Here is a 24523-nt window from a genome sequence, read left to right on the forward strand (position 1 = left end):
GAGCCACCTGCATGATCAGAGTCTTACATGACAAGCCATACAAGGAAAGGCTGAGGGATCAGGGACTCTTCATCTTGAGGAAAAGAAGGCTGAGAGGGGACCTGGTAGCAGCTTACCACTACACTAGGGAAGTACATCAAGGGCTTGGTGAGCAATTGTTTTCTGAGTGGAAAACCAGAAGTAATGGCCACAAACTCCTGGAAGACTAATTCAGGCTCAACATCAGGAAAAGCTTCACAGTCAGGGTGTCCAGACTCATCCAGGGCTGGCCCATCCTAGCCTGCAAAACCTGCAGCCGCAGGAGGCCCTGCAGCCAAGGGGACCCCTGAATCTGGCTGCTTGCCACCCCGTCCTAAGTCCCCTCCTGCCACTGCCAGCTTCATGTCTATCTGTTTGCCACCCCTCCCACCGCAGCCACAGCTACCACTGCCACTGGCTTCTTCAGTTGCTCACCACCCCCCACCTCCCTACCACTGCTGGTGGCTTCTTCATGTCAGGGGGTCCCAAAACTATTTCTTGCAGGGGGCCCCAAAAAATTGTGGGTTGGTCCTGCCCTCATCCATGTAGATGTCCAGGCAGAGTGGCACTGGGCACTGTCCACTAGCTCCCTGACCCATTTAAGAGCCATTGGGCTTTGGCTGGTGTGCTCTGCTTGGTGTCTCCCCTTGGAGCACTTGTTATTAACCTCTGAGACCCACTCCCATCCCTACTTGTATTTTTGTTGTCCTCTGGAATCTGTTAATTACACTTAGTGACTTCCTCTTAATTACAAGGGGTCTAGCAGTTTCTTTGTGGGCTCACACCCATGACTCTGTACATCAAATAGGCTTGTCTCTGACAGTGGTAGAAGTGGATGCTATACAAAGAAAGCATTGAACTAGACATATCTATAGTGATCTATTCGCTATTCAATACCCTGCCTGGCATTCACCATTTATTGGGTTAAAGATGCCAGAGGAAATATGTCCAACCATTCTGTTCAACAGACATTAATAGATCTATCATCCATGAATTTATCCAGTCCCTGTTTGAGCTTGGCCATGCTATCTGCCTTCACCATATCCTGTGGCAATGAATCTCACAAGTTAACTACATGTTGTGTAAAAAACAAAACAAAACAAGCGTGTACAAAAATTTAAATGAAACCATTGTTCCTTGCACCTCCATTGGCAAAATCTAGTCTGTCCCATTGGTTTTGCTCAGTTCTACCATATCTCATAAAACTCCTCCTCTGGTACCTGTTCCACTGTATGCACTTGAGGTTTTTGTGTTTTGGATCTGCAGTGATTAAAGTGGTTCCTCTTACCACAGTTATAACAGAATTATCAAATATAGCATGGTTGGAGCTATTTTGCCTTCCACACCTGCTGCATACCTGTCTGAAAACTCGCTCTCTCTCTCGCCAACGGAAAATTCCACCCTCTGAGATGGCTTCCTGCCAATGGAAAATTCTACCCTGTGAGGTGGATTTTTCTGGCCACCTCCTTTCATGCCTAATGCATGAACGACTCCTTTTATTGAATTCAGCTCTACAGCCTGGGACTTCACAGCTTCTGCTGCCCTATATATCTGGATAGTCTTTTGTAGGGATACAATAACCTTTCTTGTGACGCAGTGTCAGCAATGCCATAAATAATCCTCTGTCTAAGCCAGTGTTTCTCAACTTTTTTAGACTCAGTGCACCCCCTCAGTTGACTAAGTACCCCTCCTTTTGTAAATCAAGCATCATCCCATTAAACGCCCCCCACTTATTTATTACAGTGCTTACCTCCTAAAAAGGCTGAGCAGCGGGTGCAGGGGAACAGCCAGGCAGGGATGGAGCCAGAGTTTGTGCTTATCTGTTTATTTTCTCACACCTGGCTTATCTCCTCACACCTTACAGCACTCTTCAAAGGATCTCAGGGCACCCAGAAGGGCAGGTGGAGGCTGCAATACTTCCATGCCTATTGTCCTATTACTTAAACAATGGCTATACAGAGAGGGTGCAGGATAGATTTGCACCTTTTAGACTAACTAAATCAGAGATGCAGAGTATAAGCTTTTGTAAACCTGAGCTTATCTTATCAGGTTCTGTGAAATGACAGAAATTGTCTTCTATACAGAATGCTTACAGAGGCCTTTGTCTTTCCATATGGTTACATTGCGCCACTTGCTTTCAGTTTCCAATTTATTTTGTTTGAATCTCAGGTTTTTTTCCCAAGTTCTTTCTTATTCACACTTTTGACACAACAGAGTGATTCCCCAGGCTACGCCCTGACTCAGGGACCATTTCCAAATTACCAGATTCTTCAGTCTCCTTAGTAGTACGGAGCATCTCTAAATTATAATTTCTAACATTGCAGCTCTTCCTATGAGGCTGGACCATTGCCTCAAATGGGTGAAGATCAGAGCAGTAGAGAAGTGTCTGAAGCAAAAACTTAGGTCTTTCTAGGGCAGCAGCAACCATCTTACTGAGCCACAGACGGTCCAGCTTGTTCTGTTCCTCCTTGGACCTATGCATCTCTGTCTCTGGGATTTTTAGGGCCCAGCTTCAAAAAAGGGAACACTGGCTAATGCCTAACTTGTGCTAGGAAAACAGAAAGAGATATAGTTTTAAATCTCCTCTTGGGAAGAGGGAACCTAAATTTCCAGGCTGTTTGAGTGAATGCCTTCAAACTAGTGAGTCATTGCAGCTGAAATATAGGAAAGCCCTCTTCCAAACCATGGGTTTCTGGCTGGTTAAATTTTCATAGTATAAATTACAGCTATGCATCCAGTAGGGGCATACAGGTAGCTGTGCACCTGTCCAGCCAGCTTTATAGCCTTCTGTGCATGCTCAGCCTATATGTGCATTTTTACACATCCACAGTACAGGAGAAATAGAATGACTATTTTCAGGTAAGTGTCAAATCCAAGACACATGTGGCTAGCAATTTACCGTTTGTATGTACAGAGGAAAACAGAATTTTATCCTAAGTGGCCTAAGGTATCTATGATTAAGCAATAAGGTATGTGAGTTAAGTTGCTTCCAATGCCAATATCATCCAAACCGGTGATTTTTTCTCAATTTTTAGTGACTGCATTAATAGGAAGTGCAGCTGAACTACACTTAACTTTGCATTACTAAAGCTATATTCTGTTACACTCTCTGCAGCACAAGGCACATCTACACAAGTTGTTTATAGTGGAGCTGACTAATTAGCTGTGCAGTAAAAGTCTCAGCGTAAAAGTCTCACCCTGCCACTATTAGGGTGTAGGAATCTAATAAACTTCACAGCTTAAACTGCTGCAAAGTTTTTTCATGTGCAGCAACATGTGTAGATGCTGAGGTGGCTGGCTGGGGAACAAGGGTGCTTCAGTGTGAGGGCTGCCTGCCAGCCAGCCCCCAACACTGAAGTGCCCTTATGCCCCAACCAGCCCCTCCTTAGCTGCTCTGACCAGGCTCTATCTTTGGCTATCTCTCGATACAAGGAAGATGTCTGTTGGGGTGGGTGCATTATTGGTGAGTTTTAAGATGGCTGAAGAACCCAATCTGTGCTCTGCAAGTTTTCCTACAGCTATGACAGCTGGTGCCCTGCTGTAGGAGGGGGGTGGCAGCACAGCTGTTGGCCAGGATGTGGTGCTCTTTCCTTCGTTCTCTGCTGTTTCTTGGCTTCCTGAGCTTGTCGGGGAAGAGACTGTCAGTAGGTTTTTTTCCCACTTCCCCTTTCTGCATGACAGAGAGAAGGACACAGGCTCTGGTGCAGTAATATCACTGAGTCCAAACAGAATGTTGGAACCCAGAGGTACCTGGTGGGGAAGTCCAGGGAAGGAGCCAGGAGGCAAAGAGAGGCCTGACAGGGAAAACCCATCCACCCCTGTGATGGGTCTGACCCCAGGAGGGAGAGCAGTCCGTGTGGAGGATGAAGGCCCTAGAAACAGGGCAGGGTGTACCCCAGAAGGCATCGAGGCCAAGAACAGCAACCAACAGGGCGGGCACCCAAAGAGGGTCCGATCAGAACAGAGGGCACAACAAGATGCTGAAGAGCCCTAGAATTCATTTGGTGGTGAGGATGTGGTAGCCACAAGAGTATATCAGTGGAGGCTGGTCAACTTTAAGTTAGTTTTCTTAAGTTATTGTTTAAAGAACTGTAGTACACCAAACCATGATGAGTTTAGTTGCAGGGATGTTAGCCCCAGCCAAGGAACGGCTGAGGACAAGCTGATGGCTGGCGAGCAACCCTTCTATAAGCAATGGGCAGCTCGGGTGAGAGGATATCACCTGGACAAAGTGAACTTTGAAACAACAATGCTAGATCTGGCCCAGGATATGGTAAGTGTGTGGGTTGGAGACCCATGAAGAAACCAAATGAGTGAGATCACACAGGGTAGGAGCAGCCCTGTACTAGGCTGCTCCCAAGAGGACAACGTGTAAAGGTGCTCCCAGAGAAGGTTTACTGCATAGTATTTTACTGTGCAGTAAGCCTTGCAGGGGTTGTAAGCCAGGGGTAGCCCAGGGGTAATTAGAAAGGTTGTAGGAGGTATGCTTGGGTGGGCGAGGATGGAGCATGCCCTGGGGCGTGGCAGCAGCATCTCTCCAGAGCGTTCTCCTCTTACCTGGGGGTAGGATGTGCCAGACACCACCGGCCTCGCACAACACACTGTGGCCCCTCCCTGCACCCCACCCCAGCTCACTCTTCAGAATGGTGGGGGGGTTGTGCTGCCCCCAGAGGTGCGTGACTGGCTGGATGCGAGGCCAGTCAGTAGCCTGCAGAGCCATGACCGGCCATGGCAAAGTGGTGTGGTACACGGCTAAGCAGGGCACAAGAGCCCCTCCCCACCATTCGACCCTCGTCCCAGTGCCACTGCTACGCATGCCCCTGGGAGAGCAGGGGGGGCAATTCACCCCTGCCCCATTCCCTCCTGCACTGTGGGGGGCTTGGTCCCCAGCCCTACTCCCTCCCTCACTGCCATGGCAGGGAAGATCAAGGCCCCCGCATGCTCAGCCTACCCAAATAATTTTTTCTCCCTTCACCTGTGCAGTGCCTGCCTCAGCCCCATCCCCACTCCCTCCCTCACCACAGGGGTCTCAATCTACCTCCCACACCATTAAAAATGGGAAGAAAATATAAGGGGGTACATGAGCTGAAACTTTGAGACTGAATGGGGTACACCTGTTAAAAAAAGGTTGAAAACTCCTGCTTTATAGCATTCATAGCATGTGTAGAAGTGCCCACAGATAAGGAACCTAAGGCACAGTGACTTGGCTACGGTCATACAGTAGAACAGTGGCAGAGCCCAGTGGTCTAGCCAGCATGTCTCTCAGTAGAGTGGATATGTATTTGGTGTTTGTTTCTGAGATACGTTATGCAAATGGTGTTAATGACTTTTTTTCAGAGAGCATTTGCTTATTTCTTTTATATTTATGGAGTACTTTTGATTGGTTCCCTATTTTAAAAATACTTTATTCATAAGGACATGTGCTGTGTCTAATTGAGCAAGCTATGAGTATTGTCCTCAGGCAGGGGGTTGGACTTGATGACCTTTGGATATCCCTTCCAGCCCTATTTCTCTATGCTTCTATGATGGTGAATTACACTCAATTTCATATATGCAAGCTGAGAAAGTCTGTTAGGAAAATTACATGTGCACCTAGCATGCCTCCTCCTCCCCCAGTTTCCTGTGTGAACAGCTCAGCTGGGAATTGAGCATAACTAAAATTTAGGCATTACTCTCAGAAAACAAAGGAGGTTTGACAAATAAAGAATGGTTCTCTTCATTAGCTGAGGTGTAAGCTCCAGTTCCCTGCCTGCAGCTGTCCCACTCACCTGCCCCACTGATACTTTCTTAGCATTTGGCAAAGGGAAAGGCAGAAGCTGAGTCAGGTAGTCAAAGCAGGCCACAGAGAAACAATTTTTTGAGGGGAGAAAAGTGGAGATTCAGCCAGAGGAAAAGCCTGGTAAGGGGAATCTGTCAAGACCATCCTATGGCTTCTCAGGGAGGATCTCCACTCTGAACCATAAGGTGTGGTTTGGCAGAGTGGAGCTCTTTGCCAAATTTGCACACCAAAGTTCCTTGCTGGTTCTCCTTTTCCCCTTTGAAGGTCCACATTGGCGAAGGGATATGGGCAATGTGAGAGGTGTACAGCCATGCTGAAATAATTGATGAGCGCTGGTTATTGGATACTTATAAAATATGTTGCTTTAGCTTACTAGAAACAGTTGGAAAGAAACAAGTGGCAAGTGAAATAGTGGTTTTAGAGAAGTCACCCCAGCAGCACTTGAAAACTGTTGGCTCTGGGGATACCTGCTTTTCTTCTTATTGAGCATATGGAACTGGCTTTGTTCAGAAGAACCAAAACATAGGAGCACAAACGTTTGCAGCAGTTTAAAAGGACAAAACGTCTGTGGCAGTTTAAAAGGAACAGTCTCTAAAGAGAGTGAGTGAGTGATGGGTGGAGGAGCTGTTCTTGTTTTCTCATTTTCTCTGTTGCATGCCAAACAAACATGCTGTGGGTTTGCTACCCTTGGGTTAGACACTGCCCAAAGCATTCTCCAGCCCTGCTCTGGAAGGCAACTCTCAAGACCAGGAGCTGACACTCATATTAAGAGGAAGGGTAGCTCAATGGGGTAGATGGTACTCCAGCAGGTTGGGAGCTCTAGGTTTTGGTCTCTGTTCCTCTTATTTGGATGGTTTTTTTCCTGCACCTCATGTTTAATATTTTTTGGATAAAATGAAGAAACTGTAGTGAGATAGTTTCTCTCTCACTGAAGACAGGGACCAGGCCAGAACTCAGGGCCCCTTCATCAGCATCCAAGTTTTTGCTTGTTCATCCAAAACTAAATATTGTGGAGCCATTGTCCCTGCAAGTTGTATCCCAAATGGTTGGGGTTTTTTATATCAATTTAATTTATAGAGATATTTTTAGATTTAAGAGAACACAGTTTTTAAGAGGGAGGTGGTGTGACCAAAGAAGTTAGGTTGGCTGACTTTTGGCCTGGAGTTCTTGTGAGGAACATTGTGGAGAGCTCAGAGTGAGCATGCTTTGTTGTAGATCAGTGGTTCCCAACCTTTTTAGCCTCAAGACACCCTCCAAAACTTTTCTTGTAGCACCTCAGTTGAGAGTCACTGATATAGTTTATAGATAGCTTCATAGGAGGACATCTAAATGACCTTTTCACCCTAGGAGAGGATGACAGTCTGGGCCTAGCAGCAGGCCCTAGAAACTGTTTTTTCATTGATTCCTGATAACATCATACTTCATTTTATTGGGGGAATGTGAGTCCTTGGGTTAACTGATACAGTTTTTTAACAGTTTTGTTGCTACTGCAGTTCACTGTGCCTGAGGAGAAAAAGACAGACTCTGGGGAAGCTGGATGGAGAGAAATCAAGACTTTCAGGAAGGACAGGGGGAATTGTGGGAATACAATAAAGACTGTTTTCAAGTGATGTTTTTTGCTGTGCTGTTTAGGCCACCGCACTCTGACATCCCCCTCACTGCCTCAGTAACTCTCTAAATGCTACAGGTGCTCCTGATAGCTGGGAAAGCCAAGGGAAAAGAACAGCCAGAGTCTCAAAGCCAGCAGCTTGCCTCTCTAAGGCTAGGGACAGACATTACATGTAAACTGGATTAAGTGATCAGAAACTAGTTTAAACCTGTAACAGAACAGATGTTCAGTGCATATAAACCAGTCTGAGAATGGCTGAAACCAGTTGAGATAAACCTGGTTGAATGCAGTATCACACTTAACTAATTTGGGTCAAACTGGTTTATGCAACATCTGTCCCAGGCCCCTTGTTGGTTTAAGTTAAACCAGACTCCCCCAGCATCTCAGCATGCTCTTTGGGGTGGGCGGGGCTCTCTGCTCCATAGCAGAGCTGGCCCCTCCCTTCTGCTCCCTGGCTGCAACTCCAGCAGTCTCTGCAGGCGTCTGTTGGCTTTTGCTCCCCTGCCTCCATTCCCCACTCTCTGCTAAGCAGGCATTCCCCTGTCCCTCACAGAAACCTCCCAGCATTAGCTAGCAGACCACATGCTGGCTACCTATGAGCTGTGGCACATTGGGACAAAGGCAGAATCAACAGACAGCTGGTAACGTCCCTCTATTGTTTTCCTGATGGGCTGATAAACACTGAGTTAGGGGTGATAAACATTCCCTGCTGGGCTGGTCAGGATGGGGGAATACTCCCTGATCACAGCGTCCTGCCAGGGCCTGGCCATGCCCCCACTTCAGCTCAGCACTGTCGAAGGGAAGGGAGGGCTGCTCTAGTGCCCCCCCCACCTGACCCCCCCAGCTTCTAGCCTGAGCCACTGTAGGCATGTGCCTGCATTTCTGGGATGTCTATCTGGTTATAAAATTGATTTAGCCTAGCCAGGTTACACTAACTTGAAAAGATTGAATCACTTCAGGCTCAGGCTTTTTGAATGTCCGTCCCTAATCTAAAAGCCAAGCCATGGTTGACTTCAGGAGTTCCATCAGGATGGAGACTGAACAAGGCTTTTTGGGGTGTTCTGAGGCAAAGCTTCCCCTTGAAAAGGAGTTGATCCATGACAGGTGGTGACTACTCCTTGTCATTAGTTTAGGATGATGAGCAGAACAAATAAGCCATGATTCTGAATATTCAGCAAAAGTCTTTCTTTCAAGCTCAAGTATTATCATCTCAACAGTAATATTCTAAGGCTGTGGGCTGTTGTCACACTAAATTGTTTGAAAAGAAAGGGCACTATTTAGCACTTAAGAACATTTATAAGCTAGACTAATGTGTGTATATTACCTGTCTGCGCTATATGTATGTTTGAGCTAAACTAATATTACTTTAAATCCTGGTGAAACATTTAAAAAATACATCAGTTTAGCTCCCACATAGGTTTTATCTAGACCATCCATGAGGCTTGAATGGAATTGATTGGCTTTATCACCCAATGCCATCAGGACTTGTTTGATGAAAACAACGCAAAGATAAAAACCCTTCTTGATGGGAAGGGAAAAGCTTTCTGTGACTGGCAGAACCATCCTATATCCAGTCAGAAGCTCCAACCTTAGACGTTTTCAAAACCAGCTAGACAAAGCTTTGACTGGGATGATCTAGTTGTTGTTGGTCCTGCTTTGAGCAGGAGGCTGGACTGGATGACCTCCTGAGGTTGTTTCCAACCCTAACTTTTTATGATTCTATGACAGGGCATTGTGTTCACATGCCTGATGTATGTTTACCAAAACAATTGCTATACTCCAACTTAGCCAAGGACAAAGGACACACGGGGGCCACAGAAAATGCTTTGAGGACAACTTCAAGTTGAACATTAAGAAGTGTGGCATTGATTTCAGAAATTGGGAATAACTAAGCCAGGACAGGGCTATATGATGATGCCTTGTGAGAGAAGGTACATCATAAGTTGAGGAAAACTGTCGTGCCCTGGAGGCAAAAAAACAACAGAAATGGAAGAAAAGGAAACAAGACCAAGAAATCTGTGGTTCCACCCTCCTTTTCACTACCACCTATGGCATCTGCCATAGAGTCTGTGGCTCTAGCACTGGCCTTCTTAGCCATCAACAGCCTCATCTACAACCCTTTACTTGTCCCATGAGAGTGAGCATCCTCAACTGTGAGGGACTGTGCTGCCACCAAGGGTTTATCTATACCAGTGGTCCTGTAGTCCAAATCTATCCCACAAAGCTGTGTCATCTATCCTGAAGGGCTCTCTGATGGTCTAGAAATTTGGCAGCAAGGTATTAGTAGTAGTGTTAATTGCCGCTCTCCTGCTGCCAAATTCTGGACTTGCTACAAAGCTTGTGGGCCAGATAACATGGCCCTGCATGCTAGATCATTTTGGTGTACCACCAAATCTGGGTGTGTAGGCTCAGGCTCAACCAACTGCACATGCCAACTACAGACTGTGGGGCCAGAAGGGTAGGTGCAACTGGTCCATATCACAGCAGCAGTGTGTGCTATTGGGCTATTCCAGAGCATGCCCTGACCTTACGCTGTTCACCCACTCCTTTATGCATGCCCTAAACCTGAAAGTACCCTGTGGAAGCCACTCCAGAGCCATGCCAGGAGACTGTTTTCAAACATCTTAGATACAGAGGTCTCAAAATGATCTCAGAGGGATGCCTATAAGCATCCTCAGTGGTGCAATTCTGGTTTCTGGAGCATGTCAGCAGGAATGGGCCGGTGGAATATACTGAGACCCAACCTCACTGAGGTACTCCAACATCACACTGTAGCCAAGCTCTGCTAAATAAAGTGAACAAATGAAACATCTACAAAAGAGCAGTGGTAAAAAGCTGTAATTTTAAAGCACTTGCACCGTGTATTTCTCCATGTGCTGAGCTTACTCAATGTTTAGGACACACATACCCAGACTTTTCTAAACTAAAGGTTACTGTGGCAGTTTAACAGGTAGGCCACTCCCAAACTGGAAAAAAATGGATCAGACTACTGCAGACTCCATTGACTTTAAAAAAAGTAAGGTGTAACTCATGGCTAAACAGGGTCCAATACTGACCAAAGTGGATGTTGAGTCAATTAAGGTGGAGAATAAAATTGGAGGCGAGCTACAAAGGCACCCTCTCTGTGTTAGAAATGAGGAAGGCTATGGGCTGTATTGCAGAAGTTTGCGGATCACATTTGGTTTGAAAGGTGGCCCTTTTGTGACTCATGATTTTTCTTAAACTATACAGACATGTACATTGTAATCAAGTAAACTGTATATGTTGCAGGATTATACAGAGAATAGTCAGGTGTTCACTTATCTCTTGCATATAGGACATTTGCTTTTATTTGGAGCTCAGTACCAAGAGGGTTACAGTGCTGAGGAACAGAACAGGGATGCTCTTTTTGGAAAAGCACAGCCCTTTACCACTTGACCTATTAAAAACCTTCATTTGGTCTTCGTAGTATAGGGTCAGTGACACACGGTTGAACAGCTCTGATTCTATCCCGAAGATGGCACATAATACATACTCAAATTAATTTCACATGCTGAAATGTTGGTCAGTAGAGTGAAAACATGCCAGAAGGCAGTGACCCATAGGAGCAAAGCTATGTTTTACAGGCAAGTCCAGAAGACCTAGTAAAGTCAGCAGAAGGAAATACCTTGGGAGAAAGGAGGTGGAGAAACAAGCTAATAATCACATGATAGCAAAAGAAAATCACTGCCACACTGGATGCTGGTACTGTGCAGCTGCCGAGGTTCTTCCCTCCTCCCTTAAATATCATAATGACCTACACACTGCATTTACAATTTGATCTTGTGCTGAGTGATTTACATTGGCGAATGTATATTCCAGTTAAGCCGTAAGAAGGACTTCGGGGTGTTTTGTTGCTCAGAACATATTGAGCCAACAGATTCCTGGTTGCTGTTGCAATACATTCAAATATGCACTTTTTCCTTTTTAGTAAGTATTCTTAATCTCTCTGTCCTTCTCCTTGCCTCTGTTTGCCTCTTTCTTTGTCTCCTTCTGTCAGAATAAATCTGGCTGCCATGCACTGTAGTTAAGTCAAAATATTGCCAACATTAAATGTCCCCAGACATTTTTATTAATACATTAAACATGCATGAAATTTTAGGCATTATAATTTACCCAGCTTACATCAAGATGGCAGTTGAAGCTGACAAGAGCTATTAATTTTTTTTTAAGAAAAGACATTAAATAATTGTCAGTTGACATCTAAATGATTGTTTTGTTAACTTGACAGCATGATGCCTAAAAATCTCTTACTCTTTAAGTATTAGCAAATAAACAGACAAGAGCTGTTAATTACTTCCTAATGAACAGCCAATGTGATTTTTAGTTACTTACATTTATATTTTAAATACCATGTAACTCATCAGGGAGGGGACAGTTCTTTCTGTTCTTTGATATAGTGCTTAATTCTGGGCATTTTTTTTAATTCCAAAAATATTAACAAATTATGGGGAAACTGAGAGAAATCCTATAAAGAGGAACAGGAGCCTAGAAGTATTGACTTAAGAGAATGTATGAACTAAGTAAGCATAGACTGGTTAAATACCACCTACCTATTTATTCATTAATATTTTTTATTGCATTTATATGCCTAGTATATGTCTTTCAAACAAACAGAAAACAATAAACACCCAGACCCTTAGGTGGTGTAAATCAGTGTGACTCCATTTATTTCAATGAAACTGCAGATTTACATCAGCTCACAATCTGATCCAACAGAGGACAGAGATCAGTTTGATTAATTTGAAGGGCATAATAAGGAGTAATGGGATAACATTAAAAGAAAACTTTGGCTGAACACTGATTCAGCGGCAAGTTATCAGTTGAATTAAACTCACTTCTCCTCGTGGGTGACTACCAGTCACTTACTTTTTTAAAACTATTCTCATTACAGAGAAGACCAAATAAGGGCTGATGTTCCCTGCAACTTTTTGAGACAGTGCTGTACCAGTTCGAATGCGCACTTAGGGCTACATGAATCTAATGGTAATAAATATGGCCATACAGAAGGCAACGCACACTGATTGTCAGATCTCACAGAACGCTTCACATGGTTATCTGGGATAAGATAACTGGAACAAGGTGAAGCATTGGGATGAGTTCAAATGTATTCTAGGTCTTGCTAACTCAGTGGGAATTGCAGTAGCAGCTAATGGCATAAAATTATCTTGGAATTCTAATCCAGGGAGATTTAAAGCAAGTAATAAAAATAATATAGATCTAATTATCACACAAATCACCAATGGCTTGAGTAAATAAGAAGCATCCCCTTAAACCAAAAGCAAAAAATAAATCTGATAAAAATGAGTGCAGTGCTTAGATTAATAAATACTCTCTGGGGGCTCCCAATGATACTGTTTTTACTTGCATCTAAGACAACTCAGTGTATGATGACCCCCCAGTAATCAGATTCTATACATGGAAAGATTAAAAATGTCTCGAATCTACTTATTTGAAGATCATCTTTCTTTCATCCCCCCTGGAGATGTAGGGGGGCAGGAAGTGCAGGGGCAGGTGATACGGGGAGGTTAAACAGCTTACCCCCTGCTTGTGCCTGCTCCCCTCCACTTCTGCTCCACCTTCTGCTCCTCCCTTCCCTTCCAGCCTCTGCTTCCCCCCACCCTTCCCCAGTTTCTCTGCTCCTACTTCCCCCTCCCATTCCCCCTTTCTTTCCCCCTCTGCTCCCCTTCCCTCCTCCCCCAGCCTCTTTACTTCCCTCTCCTCCCTATCCCTCCCCAGCCTCCTTGCTCCCCTCTCCCCACAAAGCCCCTAGCAGTGTTCCCTGCCAGCAGGCTCTATCCCTGTCTGAGCCAGGGGCACTGAGCACAGCCCAGCGCTGGGCCCTGTACCACCTGTGATGGCTGCATGCTGCTGCTATGGGGCCAGGCTTGGGCCTGCCTCAGTTCCCCAAGGAGCCTGCTGACAGAGCAAAGGTGAGTGGGGAGGGCAGAGGGGCAGACAGGGAAACAGAGGCTATGTGTAGGGTGCAGATGGGGAATATAGGTTGAGGGGGGAAATGGTAGATGCAGAGGTGGCAGGGGGTGGGAGAGCAGGCAGCAGCTGTGGCTATAGCTCTTACCCCGGGTAGGAAGCTGGAGCCAGAACCAGAGCCACTGCCCTTGTACTCACTTCTAAGATGAAGGGATTTTGCGGGGGGATATCACCTTAGAACTGAGTAAATATGGTATTACAAAAGAATCAGTGATGTCCTTCAATGATTTGGGGGAACAGGGAACCTCCTGCATAAGTCTGAAGTTTCACCAGAGAAGTTGAACTAGGAGGGTGTCGAATCCCAATTTGGAGGTAATATAATGTTTTAGTAGTAAGCCAGGTCATGTAACAAGCATTTGGTGTCATATACAATGCCTACATGTCTCAGTATAAGAGGGTCCTTTACTCTATTGCCTTTTGCAGGGCAGTTAGCTCTGCTTTTAATCCCTCAGGCAGTTCAGTTTACACCAAACACACTTCAGTTTCTAACACAACAAAAGAAAATCCTCTACCTTCTTTGAACACAGGAGGACACATATTTCTTTAAAACTTTTTTATCTTTTCCTTTTTAAATTCATTTCTATCTAGACTTTAATATGTATTATATAGTATAATAAACAGTCAATCAGAATTTTAGAGAGAATTTTCTTTTGTTGAGAACTGTATATTGTTCGGCCTTCATTTCTACTTGGAAGGAAAACAGATTTGAAAATCTCAAAATCCTGCATGAAATGGGTCTTCTGTTTTCCCAACAGCAGTACAGATCTGGAAATCTGGCCATTAATGGCTTACATGCAGATAGAGATCCGTTATATATTTTTATTCAAAGCATTTCCATTTTTAGCCTGTTAGCCACTATGTATATGGGGAGAGTGGGTTTTAAACTTCATATTTTGTGTGCCCAAAACCACACAGAGATTGATAACACAAATTACCCTTACCTTCGTTCCATTTTCCCTTCTGACTCTAAAAAAAACAGTAAGAAAAGGTGGTTAGCTAAGTTCTCAGGGATAGAAACACAAAGGAGATAGGCCTGCTTATATACTAAGGTGATGTGTCCATGAGAACCTTGCTATGGTAGATTGGCTCTTACCTAGCAATCCTTACTGAGGCAAAACTTGTTGACTTCAGCAGGAAAGTTGCTGGAGATGGTAGAATTAGGTTAATATATTTTTCCAAAGCTCTTTTTAATATTATCATTTTATATGCCGTTTTTGGTGGCTATTTTTGGTTGATGTATCAGCACCAAATGTAGTGAAAACAACTATGAGAATTGACATTTGGGTGGTCAAGAAATTAAGATAAACTGATCTGATGTTTCGAGTTGTTTTCTAGTGACTATTAGGGAAAAACTGGATGCCCTTACAGCAAGTGCCACTGGACTGTCAGTATTCATACAGAGTAGGGTGCGATATTTCATTTAAAAGTTCTCCTTTAGAAGCCCACATGGGGCACATCCACATCCACCCTCACCCAGCCACACCCATGAACTCCCCCCCACACTTACCTGGGACAGAGCCAGGGGCCGGGGGCAGCAGGAGCACTAAAGAGATGCTCTGGCCGAAACCAGAGAGTCTCTTTTGGAGGACTGACTGCCTGCTGGCTCTGGGCACGGTCAGGGACCATGCCTTGCTCCGCTGTTCTGAGGAGCAGTTTTTTTGACCCCTGGATATCCAGGTGTCTAATTTTCTCCATGTGCTGCAAACTTGCAGTGCAGGTAACATTTTTCATTTCCACACATGCCTCTTGCCCTGCCTTAAAGGGGTTTGAGACAGGGCAAGAGGGACATGCGCGCTTGGTCTGGATGTACCCATTGACGCTAATTACCATAGAATCAAGTTCTCTCCCTTAGCAGGAAGGTCTGAGAGATCTCCCATAGGACTTGACCTTGTGGTTTCAGATTGTCATGCTGAAGGGGAAGCTACTGAACCAAAAGTGGGACTGGTACTGAAGCTGCTTGTGTTCTGGCACTGTTGCCCTTACAGGATTAGATGACTACCACAATGGTAAAATATTGTTTCTTTACTGAGTGTGATTATCAGCATTCCAACCATAGAAGCAAATGTTGTCAGACACAAACAATGGAGGGCCCAGCATATACTATCCATTTATCTCTCTGAGTTACAATCATAAAATCTTTCTTGAAACATGGATACAGTATTCCAGGGGAAGCCTCACCATTACTGAACAGAGAGGAAGAATAATTTCCCTAGACTTGTCACTCCTGTTAAATGAATTTTTTTACATTTAGAGTTGATTCATATTCAACTTGCTGTTTGCTATAAGGCCCTAGTCCTTGGCCAGTAATTCCCCAATTTGTATCTGTGCATTTAGTTGTCCTCTCATAAGTGTAACTACAAGGCACTGCACTCTAACCTACCACAGGTAAAGCAAAGGGACAAGGGTGGTCAGTGTCCTGCTGCTGCAGGTTGTAAAATACACTCAAGGGTTGTAAAAATACACTCAAGAGATCTTGGCAAGTCCATATTGCTGTCCTCAAGGTGCTTAGAAATAGATTCTGTAATTACATGCTCTAGCAGGGTTGTGAACTGTCTGTAAGTTTACAGTCTGCAAAAAAAAAAAAAGGCTAAAAATGCTTATCCCAAAAGTTCATTAAAAATTTGACCTGTTTGTATACTACTAAGAAACCATGAGTTGCGTGAAGAGCCGTCATTGGAATGAAGCCGGATGCAGGTGTTGATGGACAGACAGAGAGAGCAGACAAGAGCGCTGCCTTGTGTTTGAACAGGGGTGCAGCATGGCACCTTGCGGGGTTCAGGGTTTTATAGCCTATAGCAGGCTCTGTATCCTCCTTCCCTCCCCAGCCATTTGCATTCCATCACTTATTGTCTTCCTGTAACAAATGGCTTCTCACCTTGAAGGTAGCAGGATCACATGGCACCTGGGCAATATGGCAGGACAGAGAGGTGGGGAAAATTAAAATTAATTTTACCAGGTTTCTGGGTTAGGGCACAAGCCAAATTTAGAAAAAGCGCTTTAAATTCCTAAATTTGAACTTGGCCCATGGTACTGCTATCCAGGGCCTAGCAAAAAGGTTACATTTACATTATGCAAAACATGTCAGTAAAAAAGTGTTGTTGTCCATAAAAAAATATGCAGCTTGTCAGTAACAAAGTCTTAGATTGGCAACCCTGTGGTCTAGTATCTTTCCAGATATCAAAGTTAGAATGACTAGCCTTAGGTCTTCTTTGTTCTCTTTTAAATATGGCACTATATTTGCCCTTTGCCAGTTTTCTGGGACCTTACCTGGCTTTCCTAAGTTCTCAAAAATAACAGCCAATGGCTCTGAGATTATGTCAGTCATTTCACTGAGTATTCTAGGATGACTCTTACCTAGCCCTCGTGACTTAAACATTCGTTTTGTTCAGAGCTCTTTCACAAAATTTTCCTTGCATAATATCTGGATTTGTGGCACTTTTTTGCTGCATTCACCACCCACAAAGAAGGCCAGCTACAAATACTCATGAATCACCTCTCCCATGCTTGCAGGATGCTCGCCCTGACCATCAGAATCAAGGAGATTGTGGTCCTAGGACAGGGTGTTCACTGGTCACCATCTATCAGCTTTGACAACATACCTCTCAAGGCAGTGAACAAGTTCTACTACCTTGGATCCACAGTGAGTGACAACCTATCACTGGATGAAGAGCTAAATGTACACATTGAAAAGGCAGCTACCACTTTCAGTAAGCTCTCCAAATGAGTCTGGAACAATACTATACTCACAATCAAAACCAAGCTGTTTGTGTACAAAGCCTGTGTCCTCAGTGTCCTTATGCACAGTAGTAGTAAGACATGGTCAACATATGCATATCAAGAAAAGAAGCTGACCAGCTTCCACCTATGCTGTTCACAGTGCATCCTTGGCATCAAGTGGCAAAACAGAATCACTAACACAGAGGTCATTGCCAAAGCCAACCTGCCAACCATCACTGCACTACTCAAACAGCGGCACGTATGCTGGCTTGGCCATATTTGCAGGATGGAAGATTGGCATATCCCAAAGGACATCCTCTATGGGAAAATTGCAGGCAGGGAGAGAAGACGAGGGTGGCCAAAGTTGCACTTCAAAGATTTCTGCAAGCAGGATATGAAGGCTTTTGGAATCAACCCAAACCTTTGAAAGGCCTTAGCAGGAGACAGGACGAAGTAGCACTCTCTTCTCGATCATGGAGTCCAACATCACAATAAGAAATGGTCACTCAAATTACAACAGAAACATGACCAAAGGAAACAGCTTGTTAGTACAGGAACCCCTAACACTATGCACACCTGTAACCACTGTGGCAGGACCTGCAAGTCTAACATCAATCTTTACAGCCACAAGAGAAAATGTTCCACCAGTCAGTAGAATAGCTGCAATATCCACCATCACTTGCTGATGAATGGATGCCATAAAGGCACAACTATCCTCCTTATAAAATTTCTTTCCACTTAAGAGATGGGTATCACTGATCTAGCCTAAACTTTTTGTCAGACGTGCTACAAATTAAGCCCTGAACCCCTCCTGAGTACCACTTCAATCCGCCTCTCCTGCCTGATTCTGCTCCTTGTTCTGTGCCCCGTGCCTGAACTGCTGCTGTGCTTCCCTCTACCTGCCCTATCTGTTGTGCTGTCTGCCCCCTTCCTGATCTGATGCATGCTACACACACAAGCTGTTCATAGCAGTTGTGGTATGTGTGTCACAGGTTGACCAGATCACCATTAGATCCATACCATTTCTTTCATGATTAAAAAATGGCCCTTTACATGTAATTAGCCATGCATATCTCCATGAGAAATTCATCACAGAAATATCATTACAGAAAGTAACTGCTTAGGTAGCAAATTGGTTCTTATTTACAGTAATCCCATTTTCCTCAGTGGGAATGCTTTCCTTTTATTAGTTTTTTTTCCATTATCCTATTATATGGAATTCTGTCGTGGCTCCAGTTTGTACTATCATGCTATTCAAGATGAATCTTTTTGGAGCAAGTGACTTGGGACAGATATTAAAACTCAATATTCTGTAATTTATGGTAACAAAGAATTCAGACTACCAGATTGAGAAGGGGATTTCCAAGAAGAATTCCCTAAATTGTGAGGAGTGCCAGTCTGGGCTGTTAGCATGGGTCCAGGTCAATATTGCTTCAACAAGAGGCATCCAAGAAAAACCCAGGACACTTGGGGCACTTATACACATGCTCTGGGCATTGTGGGGTGGGGCGGTGCTATAACTAAAGCAGCTCTGCAAGTTGCTGTAGCTAAAGTGCCCAGAGCATCACATGTATCAGCATCCCCATGCTGAAAAATGGGGATGGGGGCCCCCACCACCATTTTTCAGCATGGGGGCACTGATACACATGATGCTGCAGTTGTCTGGAGTGCAGTAATTACCATGCTCCAGTAGACTCAATTAATTGATTACCATGTTCCAGCAGACTCGATCAGCAGACTTGATTAATGAGTCTGACCCAATGCACTGTAATTACAGTGTTGGAGCAGCCTTGCTACACGTCTATAGGCACCCTGGGTGGTGGGGTTCTAGCGATTCAGTAGGTTATATGATTTTCCTATAAGAACATGGATGAATGTACAGATTACAGTGACTTAACAGAGGAAAAGAACTTAATGCACTTCAGCTGTTCCACAATAACTGTCTGTGTGTCTAATTTTACCCAGTGATAAATGAAAGCTGAACTACTCTTCAATCTGGGTATTTCTTGTTTCCTTACATTTGCCTGGTTTTTTTTTCGCTGCATTTAGTATGCTGCTTTATTTTTTGTCCTGAATTACTGTGAAGTATTGCTGGGCACTCTTACTATGTTCAACCACATTGAAGGCAACTTCAACTGCATTTCAGTTGGGAGAAATTATCCCAGTATTGATTCTGCCTCTTAATTTGTTAGTGTTTTAGAATTTTTCTGAGTAAGAGGAGCTCTGTGGGCCACATTCAGCACCAGATGAAATCAATGAGCACATCTACATGAGATGTTTAATGCGCAGTAGCCTATAACACTGTACAGTAGCGTGCTGGGCAAAAACTGTGTTAATATGCTACTGTGCAGTAGTATTAGGCTACTGCACAGTAAGCATCACTAAAAAAACCATGCACCAGAGCTACTGCACAGTAACTATAGTTACTGCACATTTAATTAGTACTTCATTAAGAAAGTATTAAACTAAAATATGCAGTAGCTACTGCACATTAATGAATGTGTAGACGCATCCACTGAGTTACAATCTGCCCCTAGTATAGTGAAGAAGCAAAATTATGTTCTCCATTACATTGATGTATATTTGGATTTTTAAAAACAGCATTTTCAACTAAGTATTAATTTAAGATTTTGAATTTAAATCCAAAACTCTGGGCTGTGAATCCATGCCAAAGCAAAAGGAAGTGTTACAATAAGCAACTGTGAAGTTAGATTACAGAGCTCCCCAGCCTGAAATAATGCTTCTAACAAAAGAACACATTCCCACAGCAAATAGCATTCTAGAGAACCCAACAGCACCTTACAAGCCATCTGCTTCTTCCAGCTACCATTGGAAGTAAATGGGAATTTGTCCATATACCTGAATAGATGTTCTATCAAGCTCTGTATACAGAAGTCAGACAAGCATATCCGAGTGGAAAAGCCAGAATCAAAACAGTGTGAAAAATGGAAATTGTGGCTAGGGTGCTAGGATCGAAATTATAACTAAGTACTCTTTAGTCATATCTAAAGTTCTATAGTACTTTTTCTTAAAAAATTAATAATTCCAAAGACAAAACTGCATGGAACTGAATTTATCTCCCTTGTAGGCCTACAGAACTGCGTTGATCATACTAGAATTTATAAGTGGACTCAAGGAATTGAAATTCAGACCCCTTTTCATATTGTTTTCAGGACAAAATTTACTGTTTTTTCTTGGACGTCTAAGCTTTTATTCAGTTCTTCCTATACATAAATGTTGCTCAGGTCACCATGTTGAAATGCCAGAAGAATTTCCCTGTGGGTCAGAAAACAAAAGTATGTTTCTCTTACCTCCAAGGATATTGTCAATCAATTGTCTTTTGATCATACAGATCTTTAATGCTATAAAACCAATAGCTAAAATGGCTCCAAGAGTAACTCCTATGATAACGTATGTGATATCTGCAAAATAAATGAAAATAAATGATAGACTATATATTGTAAAATAATAAGGAAAATAGTTTGTCATTTTAATGTTGGTATGTTAATGGCATAAGAGAAGGATGCCAGAATCAGAATTAATATTATTGTTGAAAGATGACCACATGCATTTTCTCACACAAGAAGAAGCTGAATATGAAGGGCAAGATTATAAGCTTCCTTAACCACATGCACAATACAAATTTACACCATCCATACACACAGTAGAACCGAGCTAACTGAAATCCCTTATGAGGGAACCCACTGTAGGTTGCTGTCATTTGTAAATTAGTGAATGAACAACTTCCAGTAAAAGGGGGGACATTAAATGGAGAACCAGTGTGGGCTGGAGAATAGGCAGCTGGTTTGCATGTGGCATGTGGTCTCTTTCTGTTTCTGCTAGGACCTGCTGTGTGATATTGGTTATGTGAGTATTCATCTGAGGTGTTGTCTATTTAGATGAGGGTTCTTTTGGGCAGGGCTATTTGTTGTTAGTGTAAGTGCAGGGTAGAAAACAACGTTTGCATGGGATGCTATAGAGGGGGGATTGCACCAGATGTCCTCTTTGAAGTATCTACCAACCCTGTTTTTTAAGATTCTGCCAGGTAATTTTTACAGCATACAGCACAAGGAGGGCACCAATTTGTCTGAGGCCTCTAGGTGCTACTGTAACATAAATAACATTTAAAAGGGCAGGCTGCAGCTGCACTAGGTACAGTTTCCTTACATACCATGATTACTTCAAATTTAAGACAACCTTCCAATAATTATATTCTATACATAGAACATTCTTTAAATATTTCCCTCTGGCCACTGTGGCAGGGAAAGAGATGCCTTGACCCCTCCCCCCTCACTTTTCCCACCCAGCCACTTGCTTCCACAATGTCTCTCTTGCCAAACACTTGCCCTTCCCCACCTCATTGTCTGTCCTGCCCTTCACCATCTGTTCTGCCTCCTAACAGTTACTTCTCCTATTGCCTGTGCCCCACTACCCCTGCCTACTGTGTGCAGTGGTTCTGACCCTGACCCTTGCTCTGGCTTTAGCTCTGGCTTTGGCCATAGGCACAGAGCACATGGTGACTCTGGCCTTGGCCTGGCTAAGTACCAGTGACAAATGCAGCAGCAGTGGCAGCACCAGCCCTGGCTGCAGCTCTTGTGCTGGGACAAGGTTGGAGCCAGAGCTGGATCCAGAGCCCCAGCAGGTCCCCTGCCTCTGCATGGTCTCCCTAATGCCTCCCACACTGTATAGTCTCCTTTGTGCTCCTCCATGTTCATCCTGCCACTATACAGTCTTCCCTGTACTACCTCAGCCACACCAGCCACCCGATCTCTGATCCAGGGTAGCTGGTGGCTGTGGCTCCAGCTTTGGCTCTACCTCCTCTAGTTGCAGCAGCTGCCTGCTCAATGCTCATCCTTGCATTCAGTATGAAGGGTTTTTTCCCTTTGTTGAATGAGGGAAAAAAAACCCTCTTTTTTTTGTATTTGAGTAAATATGGTGTATATTGGCAGTAACATTTCAGTTTTGATTATAGCATTACTTTCTAAGATTCTAGTACCTGGTTTAATAAAATTAGGAAGTGGTAGTGCCAGAAGTTCTTACTTGATGACTCTAATAGTAAATCTTTGTAGAAGGGAAATAGCAGCATTTTAGGGTGATTATATACATGCAGGCAGGCTGCTCCAATGTGCTGTAATTATAGCACGTTGGAGCGGACTTGATTAATCAAGTCTGCTGGAGCCCAGTAATTATCATACTCCAGCATACTCCAGTGTCATATGTATCAGCATCCCTCACTGAAAAATGGCAGCGGGGGTGCTTTAACTAAAGTTTGTTTGAGGAGTTTTAGTTAAAGTGCCCTAGTTGCCATTTTTCAATGTGGGAATGCTGATACATGTCACACTCCAGGCGCTATAATTAAAGTGGCTCCTGGAGCCACTTTAATTAAAGTGCTCCCTCCCCACTCCCAAGAGAATGTATATAAAACACCCTTAGGTGTGTATTATGAGGTGTATTACTCTTCTGCATCATCACAGTCACATCATGGTTTCACATGAAACTTTAATACTACAGGGTGCACATTTTCATGATCTTTGGGGCTCCAATGTGCCTTTTAATGTTTCTAATTTTATTACAGGCATGCCTGGAGGCAGCAATCACAGACCAGTGCTTCATTATAATAGGCACCATACAAACACAGAATAAGCAGATGATTATTATATTATGATAATAATAATTATAATCCTAATCAGCATCATAATTTTGGGGCTCCATTTTGTATTCCCATTGATAAAAAGATCTATATAAAATAACAAGATCTAATATCCTTAGCATGTGTTTGCTTTTGTTACCACGTTCTCTTAGCCCCAGGGTGGACAATTATCTTGGTGTGAGGGCTGCTTAATTAGTTTTGGTGAGCTATCAAGGTCTGTAAGGGTAGCCCTGCCCTTTGACTGGTACCCTGCACCCTGGCCACCTTCTTGGGACTGGAAGTCCTGTCCCTAACCCCTGACATTTGCCACCAGAAGTCCCTTCCCTTGGGGGTGGGGGTAGGGGTGGAATTGCCATCTTGGAACCAGAAAAAAAACAAATCATATACTAAAAATCAAACATGTACTATAATATATTTTGTTTTAAAAACATATATATTGTCCTTATTTATATGAGTATGTGCAATGTATACAGAGGCATTTACATAATAGCTCAAAATAAAGTCCTACTTTTGTATAATGTTTGTGGGGGACTGTGTGAAATGTAGTTAGGAGGTGGGATATGTGTTATGGGGTATGGGGTTTGTGGGGTGTGTGTCTGGGGGGAGGGTGTGGGGTTTGTGAGGGGTGCATGTGAGCTTGTGGGGGGTGTGGTTGTGTGTGAGAGAGGGTGTGGGGTGTGGGTATGGTGGGGTGTGCATGTGGAGCTCCCCCCACATACATGGCCCTCCACGGCACACAGCCCCTGCTGCCAGTGGCAGCGGCAGCAGCAGCAGCAGGACCTCGGGGTACTTATGGCCTGTGTAGGCAGAGCTGCCCAGTGGCACACAGTTCCAGCCAGTGCTGGAAGCTGCACAGCAGAGTGGCAGAGAGTAGGGCCAGGCTGGCCTGACTTCAGCACCTGGATCACCCCATGTCTGATGTGCAGCTCACAAGACCTAGCCAAAGCTACACACTGTGGGACCGGGGGGAGCCCCACACAATGGAGCCAGCAACCTGACTCCGCTTCCTGCCATCAGGTGCAGCTCCTAGGACTCCACTGAGAAGCAGGGAATGGGGCTGAGCCTGCTGGTCTGCATTGTGTGGGGCTCCTTGCCACTTCTGGTGGAGTCCCTGGAGCTGCATATGGTGACAGGGGGTAGGAAAGGCTGCCAGCTCCATTGTGCTAGGCTCCCCACCATGGTGTGCAAGTTCCAGGAGATGTATGTGAGCCACAGGGAGCCCTGTATAATGGAACTGGGTTTACGCAGACTTTCTGCTTCTCCTTCTGCCCCTCCTTCCCCCCTGGCTGGGTACAGGGTACATGCTCTTGGTTCTGTGCTCCTGACCAGCTTATACTTTTCCCCACCTGCTGCTGCTTCCCTACCTGCTGCCCAGAGTGCTGCAGCAGGGACATGAGGAGGAGCCACTGGAGGCCAGGGGAGTTGAGCAGTTCCTTGGGTGGCTGCAGCAGTGGCAGCAGCAGCCTGGCCTAGAAGCTGTGTTCTGGCTGGGGCCAGGGTTGGGGCTGTGGCTCTCCTGTCCACGAGGGTGGAAGTGCAGGACATTGCCCCAGTGGAAGTGGGTGAGGCTCGGCCACATGTGACTGCAGGAGGGGCAGCCACAGGCTCAGCTGGGTATGAATAATTAGTGGGCACCCACCTGCAGACTGGATGAAATTGCCTGGTGGGTTGGATCTGGCCTGCAGGCCATATTTTTCCCACCCCGTCTTAGCCTACAGCTCCTGTAGGGAAGGTGACATCT

General features: G+C 44.4%; 1 protein-coding gene across 3 annotated transcripts in view; it reads right to left on the reverse strand.

The window, feature by feature from the left end:
- TMEM273 (transmembrane protein 273) overlaps positions 1 to 24523 on the reverse strand; it is a 42386-nt gene that overhangs the window by 6029 nt on the left and 11834 nt on the right. For all 3 annotated transcript variants that reach the window (XM_090058366.1, XM_090058365.1, XM_090058364.1), the window contains 2 exons: positions 20444 to 20554; positions 14357 to 14381 (listed from right to left, as the gene is read on the reverse strand). In XM_090058366.1, coding sequence (XP_089914492.1) covers positions 14357 to 14381; positions 20444 to 20554 — 136 coding nt within the window. The remainder of the gene's footprint in view (positions 1 to 14356; positions 14382 to 20443; positions 20555 to 24523) is intronic.

Source organism: Crocodylus siamensis, chromosome 7, assembly GCF_052110815.1.
Source record: "Crocodylus siamensis isolate JL-2025a chromosome 7, ASM5211081v1, whole genome shotgun sequence".
In the NCBI taxonomy this organism is placed as follows: domain Eukaryota; kingdom Metazoa; phylum Chordata; order Crocodylia; family Crocodylidae; genus Crocodylus; species Crocodylus siamensis.